The sequence below is a fragment of the Malurus melanocephalus genome, unplaced genomic scaffold, assembly GCF_030028575.1.
Source record: "Malurus melanocephalus ecotype Western Australia unplaced genomic scaffold, MMel_1.1 scaffold_17, whole genome shotgun sequence".
Classification (NCBI taxonomy): domain Eukaryota; kingdom Metazoa; phylum Chordata; class Aves; order Passeriformes; family Maluridae; genus Malurus; species Malurus melanocephalus.
The window spans coordinates 1,041,970-1,050,196 of record NW_026623249.1 but is presented as its reverse complement, the minus strand read 5'-3'; the positions used below and the strand labels follow the sequence as shown (position 1 = coordinate 1,050,196).

Here is an 8,227-nt window from a genome sequence, read left to right as displayed (position 1 = left end):
CTGCTGCTGGGCGCCGCCGCCGCCGCTGCAGGTGGGTCGTGACCGGCCGCGCTCGGCGTTCTCCGTCCTCCGCGGGCGTGCGAGGTAGATACGCGCCGTGTGTGCGGGTGCGCTTACGCGCGTGTGCCGGAGTGTCCGCGCCSGTGTGTGCGGGGCTGCCCGGGCGTGCGCACGCACCGAGTATCGCACGGGCGTTTGCGCACCGTGCACACACGCGTCTGTCTCTGTACGCACGTGTCCGCACACACGCGCATACGCGTGTACATACGCATATATGTGCGCACGGGCTGCGTGCGAGTGTGTCCGCACATGCGGTGCGTGTCGGTGCGCGGTGTGCGCGGAGGGCTCTGGAAAGGCAGGGGCCGGGATGCGCGTCCTCCCCCACGCCCCGCGCCGCAGACAAAGAGGGGTCCGGCTACGCCGCACAGCGCTGGCCGTCCCTGCCCGCGGAGCCTCCGGCGGGGCGGCGGAGCCGGGTGGGCTCGGGCCGCGGCTTCGGGTGATGTCGCGGGAGCGAGGCCTGGCTGCGGAGCGCTGCGGGTGGCAGCGGCGGGGCGCTGCGGGGTCCGCGGGCGCTTTGGGCGGCGGTGCCCCGAGTCGTCGGGGTGCGGAGGAGGGCGGGCAGGGTTTTCAAAGCCCCTTCCCGCAGCATAAACACTTCGCGCTCAGAGCAGCCCGCAGCGGGGTCCCGCAGCAGAGACGCTCGGGCATAAACAGTTTGCGTAACACTTCCTCGGCCGGGTGCAAGCCGAGTGCCAAATTTCTTTKTAAAAAAGAAGAAAAAAATCCTCATGGGAAACAAACATTTAATCAGGCACAAGATATAAACGAAACATCAYAAGGCATGTGTTGCTAAAATGCTTAAACAGGAAGCATATGATTTTCCATGGATGTTTTTCCAGGTGAGTCATGGTGTTTGTGCATGCTCTTACTCATTACTGAAGATCCCCGTCTGGTGGCATGTACAGTACATAGAATGGGAAGGTTTAGTTGGGCAGAGGCATCAAGTGCGAGTAAGGAAAAGCACCTTTTCCAGTGCTGTGGCAGAGCAGTCATGAGGCTGTGACTGCCAGCATTGAAATCTATGCTCTCAGTTTGTCCTTTTACTGAATTCCTGTGGCAGCCAGTGTTACATTAGAAAGCTGTCACTTTTCATAGCATGAAGTGCTCTGCATCGGTCATGCAACTCTTTTCCAATTCAAGTGAAAACAAACACCCTTTCAAAGGGGGTTTCCTCTCCCCCCTTTCTGCCCCTGAGACCCACATCTATGTGCCAGCAGCATTTCTCAAATCCTACTCAAGCCAAGGTCCCTTGCCCCACATCTGACCCCGGTGAGGAAGGGACCCTTGCTGCCTGGCTCAAAGACAACTGTACTAAGTGACCCTGCATGACCAGGACTGGAGCATAGCCTGAGCTGGGAGCAATCATATGCTCTCAGCTCCCAGGGTCTCCCATGGGATTTGGTAACCCGCCCCTCCCAGCTGGGCTCAGGCAGAGCCTTGTCCCTGCCCTGGGGCCAGCTACGCCTGCCCTACCAACTGCAGTCACGGGGAAACCTCCCATTGACCAGGTCCTCCTCCACTGCATTCCTGGAGGCAGCAGTGTGGTGTGCAAAAATCAAAAGGACTTGATAAACACAAACAGTAATCTCAACCTGTCTGATGGTGCTGACTGAACCCTGCTCTTCCTGCCACTTCCCAAATCTGCTTTGCAACATCTGAGGGAACCACAGTAAATGTTAATCTATTTGTTTAGCAGCCAACTGCACTATGTTACACATAGCCAAAGAATCCAGGAAAGCAGCCAAAGACATAAATTAGGCCAACTACTGGCTAGCCTAACTGATAATATGATAATAGCACTTAACTTACCTACCCCTCAGGACAGCTACATAGGTTAATGTTTATACAACACTTTGAAAAGGATGTTCGGGAGTTGTAAGTGATATTACATCAACCTTACAGTTCTATTTGTTTACTTTTCTAGAGCAAACATATTCTGCACAGTTWCTATAGGTCATCTCCACCACAGCGTTACAGCACACTGTAGGAAGCTAACTTCACCAAGCATTTCTTGTTCACTAAAAATTTCCCAAGACTGCTTACCAGTAAAATCCAAGACTGGATTTGGAAGTGCCATATACAGGGTGCATAGCAAGCAGTGGTCCACAACTGTTCTGATGAAATGCTACAGAAAATCTGCATAGAGCTTTGGTGTTAGAAATGGKTTTTTATGCAGGGTGTTTCTTGAGGAGCAGAAGCGAGGAATGCTGTTAGGCTTGGAAGGCTTAGCACTGCTGGTGTATAATATAGCTTAATTGCAAAAATGACACTGTAGGCAAAAGCTGAATAAGCCCCAGATAAAAGACTTACTGGATGCTAAACTGAAATGACCTTCAGACATAACAAAAATGCTAAGAAGAATACATTAATTGGTGCACAAAGCTGACTGTGTATGCCTGGCCTGGTGATAAAGAAGACATTATGCACCTCAGATGCTTTGACCTGCATGCATCCAAGTCATCAGAACTTTTTTTTATGTTAAACAATTCACCAAATACTGCCTTGACCTACTCTTGCATTTATTAAAAAAAAGTTGGAGAGCCCCTAATCAAACATTCCTGGAGCAAAAGTTCCATTGATTACATGTGAGAGTTACATGGTTTCACAGTAAACCCCACGGCGATTTTATTTTTCTCTTACACTAACTGTGGATTTTAAAACTGACAGGACTTCCAGAAAAGCTTGAACAAAAACCACAGAGTCTCAGCTGTGCGGCAGCTTGCCAGCATAATTTCAACCAAAACTTTATCTTTTTTTTCCCCCTTTACACACACCAGCAACAGCCTTTCCAAACTTAAGCAATGCTACAATTAAACACTGATGTCAGCAGCACTTTCTGATTGTGGGAAGATTTTGGGGTAGGGATGGAGGGGTGGGAAAGGGGGTGAAGACTTGAAGTCATTGCTGGCAGGTGATATTTGTGTCAGCTCTCATACCCCCGACACCTGATGTGCTGCATGGTGAGATGGGTTGCAGCAATGCTGTCTCCCATGGCCACCTCCTGGCATGTGGCCTTGGTGGCAGCCTGTCTTTCTTCTGCTTTTCTCCAATTCCCCAGGGCACCTGGATCCCCTTGGAGGCCTCGGGGTGTGGGTGGCATGGCTCTGAAGCCTCAGCCCTGCTCTGGTCCCTTGGGATGGGAGGGTAGGGTATACTCATTTCTGCTCCTGCCTGCTCTGCACCTCTTGGTACGGATTTTCCCAAGTGCAGGGAAACCCTAAAGAGTTTTCAGGTGGTTTTTTGGTTTTCTAGACACGCTGAGCTCCACATAGGGGAGAGCTGAGCARCAGTGCCCCACTGTCCCACAGCCTCTCCAGGGCTCAGCGGGTACAAGTGGCACATGGTTTTGGCGAGGGCAGCAGCCACTGCAGTCTGCTCTGAGGGCGTGGGGAGCTCCCACCTCAGGAGCCGCCTGCAGTCCCCCGCTCTGTGCCCCGCAGGTGTGGGTGGCATGGCGAGAGCGAGCAGTCCCTGCGAGAAGGCCTGCAACCCCCGGATGGGCAACCTGGCACACGGGCGGGCGCTGCGCACCGAGACGTCGTGTGGCCGCCATGCCRCCGAGGCCTTCTGCACCTACAGCGAGGATGCGCAGGGCCGCTGCCAGCGTCCCACRTGTGGCCGCTGCAGCCGGGCCCACAGGGGGCTGGCGCATCCCCCCGCCGCCATGGCAGACTCTCCATTCTCCCTGCCCCGCACCTGGTGGCAGGCGGCCCAGGATGCCCCCCGCGAGACCATCCGCCTGGACCTGGAAGCCACCTTCTACTTCACTCACTTGATTATGGTCTTCAAGTCACCCAGGCCGGCTGCCATGGTGCTGGAGCGCTCCCAGGACTTCGGCGAGACATGGAAGCCTTACAAATACTTTGCTGCTAACTGTTCAGCCACCTTTGGGCTGAAGGATGATGTGAGGCAGAGAGGAGCCATTTGCACTTCCAGATATTCGAGTCCCTTCCCCTGCACTGGAGGAGAGGTAAGTCTGCCTGGGCTGGGAGGAGAAAGGCCCTTTTCTTTCTGCAATCTCTGACCCTGTGTTCATGCTTCATATTTCACTATGCCAGCATCTCTTGTCATCACAATGATGAATTTACGTCATTCATTCCTAGGTGATGTAGGCCCCKCCCTGTCTCTTGCTTTGCTGAGTCCGTAGTCCCTCTCCTTTCCAAAAATTCCTTTCACTGGTGAACCCCCCTGCACAAACTGCAGCCTAGGCAGGTGCTGCTAATTCCTCAGGAATGCCAAAGGGAATGTCACTCTAGATAGCTTTCTCCAGCTCTCGAAGTCGTGTGGTTTTGAGGTGATGCAAATCAGTCTAACCAAAATGCAACTATGTTAAAATTAATGGCCACCAGACTGACGGTTAATAGTGACTGCCCTCACTGAGAAGCAGGCGTGTAACCAAAGCAGCTACTCACCACATACTGAAACCAAGTAGCCAGGTAATTAAGAAACTTATATATTGTCTTTTTTTTCCCGTTTTCACTTGTGTCAAAAGAACATGGCAAAAAGGAAGAAAAACGTCACATCTGCTAAGGAAAAAAAAAAAGGTGGAATTCAGATGATTTTCAATATCAGAGCAGATAACAAGTGCATTTGGAGGCACTACCAATAGTACTCTTCCCCTTGTGCAATTCTGTGCCGCGGTGCTGGAGAGCCCCTCTGAGGCTGTGGGGTCGCCCTCCTGGGTCCACCCCCACTCGYGGGGACGCATCACGGGTAACTATCTCTGGACTTTAAAGGCTGCTCCCTCTAGTGGCCTAATTTAATGAACTTGCCTGCAAGCTTAATCAAAATTCCCGTGACCAAACTTAACACAGAGAAAGGATAAAATGGTTAGTGAATCAGGAGATCACTTATATCGCTGTAGTTTCTGCTGAGAAATGGTTTTGAGGTGAAAACCCAGTCCTTGGAGACCAGCATTCTTGTTGAGAAAAATCGWGTATTCAGACCCCTTTGCAATCATTTGTGGTCACCTCTAGCTGTGCTCTGGTTAGGAAGCCGCTGTCTGCAGAAATACTGAGAGCTGCTTTTTCACCAAAGTGCATGTCTTAGCTGTGTCTTGGGAGGCAGCCAGCGTCTTGCTCTAGGAGAAGTTCTTCCATGCTCTCAGTGGCTCAGAAACAAGGACATCCACACCTGTCATACAGATCCAGGATGACTGTTCCATCAGATTTTAAATCAAATGGCTGGTGAGAAAGAGTGCTRTCTTTCTTTCTTGCCCTGAGACCATTTGCTTGTGCCCCCAAAAAGCTGCCTAAACTTCCTTTCAGAGTGCAATATATAAAAYGGCTTACAAGAAAGGTGGAGCAAGGCTTTTCAACATGGTCTTTTCTGAGAGGACAAGGGGGAACTGTTTTATACTGAAATTGATTGAGATTTGGCATATAAAATTTTTTGATTATGAGGGTGTTGAGGCACTGGAGCAGGTTGCCCAGAGAAGCTGTGGATGTCTCATCCATGGAAGCATTCAAGGCCATGTTGGATGGGGCTTTGAGCAACCTGATCTACTGAAATATGTCCCTACCCAAGGCAGGGATGTTGGACTAGATTATCTTTGAAGGTCTCCTCCCATCCAAAAAGTTCTGTGATTCTGATTCAGGGTTAACTACAAAGTGAGAAAGGATGTGTGTACCTCACCAGGAATTTCTCAGGCCTTTAGTACTTCTKCCAGCCTGTGTGTCCCACCACCTGAATCGTAAAGCTACATCAACCTGTGATGGAGGACAGGGACTGAAATCCACAGCTCTTAGGCCAGCCAGTGGGACTTCTCTGGAGGATATGTCTTGTATGCTCTTTTTTCAGCTTTCCAGGGATTTTTAYTCAGGTATAAGCAACCCAAGGCATCCTACAAGCCAGTATTTGCCCCACTGTTGTTGGGTTCCATGTTGCTAGCACCCTGGCACAGTTGTCATTGTGGTCACTCACCCTGGTGCTGTCCCTGCACACCAGGAGAGGACCTGTGCAAATTCCAGCCTGAGGCCAGCTCCTCTCTGGGTTGATGCAACATGTGGGAACAGTAGAATCAAGGTCTTGTGTGCAGAGWCCGATGTCTGTCTCAAGAAGAAAAGTAGTTTGGTGGCGTTTGATGCATTTGCAGTAGCATGCCACAAAAAGATGCTGTGTACAGAGCTTACTCCTGTGGGATGTCTTTTGGCATCGCTTCAGTCTGTGTTATTGCAAAGAAGCTTTAAAAGTCAAGAGCATTTTCTTGTTCCAGGTTTTAAACAAATATTGCATCAAAGGGGCTGGAGGTTACCAGGTTTTGCTCATATGGGACACTTCAGTTCCCTGCATTTAAACACCACTTTTTACCTGCAACATAATAGCAGCAGCTCTCCAGATGGCAAGTCTTCATGCTTAGCAAATATCACATTTAATTTATTACAGTGTGCTGCATTCCAGCAATTACTARTGGCTGCCAATAGCAACATGTATCTGACCTAAGGAAACATCATAGTTTTGTGTTCTGTTTGGAGTTATGTTGTGCTTTACTCCCACTTCTGGTAGCACCTAATTTCAGGCAAATTGAAACAGTTATTTCACTTGAAACAGCGGCTTCAAATATGCAGTCATCCAAAATGTGTCCARAGGGTATTACTCATTACTCTGAAGGGTATTGCTCATTTTCTTTAAAGCACAACTATGAATTCGTGAATGCCACTGGATTTCTTCTTTTAGATGTTTTTTAACTGCAACTCACAAGCCAAACCGTATGTCACGCTGTCTGTATACTGCTTTCTCACACTTCAGGCAAGGGCTTCCATGACTTTGCAGGACACAGTGGTCTCTGTTCATGCTGCAGGCAGCTCACTCACTGCTGTCTATGCCCTTGGATGAGCAGGTTGTCTCAGGTGAGATCTCAGGCCATGTTGATTCGCCCCAAATGGCACTGGAGTTTGGCACAGAGCTGTGGCTTGTTGGGCTGGTGGTTTCTGGTTTAAACCCTCTGCAAAGAGCAGGCAGTGCTGATCCACCTGCATTTCTGCCGACAGTTACAGCGCCTGCAAGCCCCAATTCAAGACAGCAGTGTGCAGAACCCCACAGTACTCAGGGGCTTAGGGCCTCTTTTCTATATATTACCTGTCTTAATTTGGGTCAAAGGCATATCTGCTTCACTTTTTATTGAAAAGGAAGATCAGACTTTTTGCACTCTGCCCTCATCATCATGAGTCATTCCTTAGATGCCTACTTCAACTCTTATGACAAAAATCTCCCTCATCAGGATTTGCCATGATGTTGATCTTGAGGAGATTTATGATAGTGCAGAAAACAAGCTGCTAAGCCTCTAGGTTCATTTCAAAGGTCCAGACCTCAGAAATGCTGAAATGGCTCTGGGAGATGCCTTTCATCCTTCTGTAGCAGAGTGGCTCTGAGCTTTCCTTGGCYGTGGTGGGACTGAGGTGGTGGAGAGCATTGGGAGAGTGATGCTTTTGGAAGAGTAGGTGCTGCAGTCACCTAAGCTGGGTGTCACCACAGTGGTAATTATGTCACATGCCATGTGTAGCACTTGGAAGGTCTATTGATGGTTAGAATCACCTCATCAGGGACTTGGCAGGTCTCTGCTCTTCTTTGCTACGTGTCCCTAATGCTGCAAAACCACCGGATACGGTTATCCTCTGGTGTGGATGTAGCTCCAGCCTGAAGCAGACAAGATCAACAGCCCAAAGAGGTTGAAGGCTTTACTGATGTCAGGAACACTGCATTAAAATGCCCTGGGTTTGGTCTAAATGGTTTTCATGGTAGAAGTAAGCATGAATTCACAGGCTAGCACGTGCCCAGAGACCTCAGAGGCTCTGCTGAGTGAGCCACATCCCAGGGCAGCCTAGCTTAGTCTCAAAGAGGAGCCAYTGTTCCAACAACTAGCAAATAGTCMGTGATTTCTCTGCAACTATGCAGAAGCCAAACAAACCAGCTGAGCCTATCCTTAGTAAGCAACAGGAAAGGAGGCAGATGGTGGGTGCCTGCCTCCTGCCCTGGCATCCCCAGGCACTCACTGCATCCTGTTGAGAAATTCATCTGTAGGCTGGCACTGCTTTCAGGGGCTCACATCTAAGGCCAGGCAGTCCCCCATTATGAGGTCTGTCTGGTGTGGGTGAAGGAGAGCAGGAAGGAGGAGGACGCCTTGGAATAGCCAAGGAAGCCTAACCTGGGTTTCCAGAAAGCTTCA

General features: G+C 50.0%; 1 protein-coding gene across 3 annotated transcripts in view; it reads left to right on the top strand.

The window, feature by feature from the left end:
* Positions 1 to 6: 6 nt before the first annotated feature.
* The window catches only part of NTN4 (netrin 4), a 48,341-nt gene continuing 40,120 nt past the window's right edge, over positions 7 to 8,227 (top strand). The window contains exons 1-2 of one of the 3 annotated variants that reach the window (XM_057387121.1): positions 7 to 31; positions 3,504 to 4,033. In XM_057387121.1, coding sequence (XP_057243104.1) covers positions 3,515 to 4,033 — 519 coding nt within the window. In that variant the 5' untranslated portion in view covers positions 7 to 31; positions 3,504 to 3,514. Of the gene's footprint in view, positions 32 to 550; positions 4,034 to 8,227 lie in introns of those variants that run through there. The other 2 variants (XM_057387113.1, XM_057387105.1) reach the window with 2 other exon arrangements.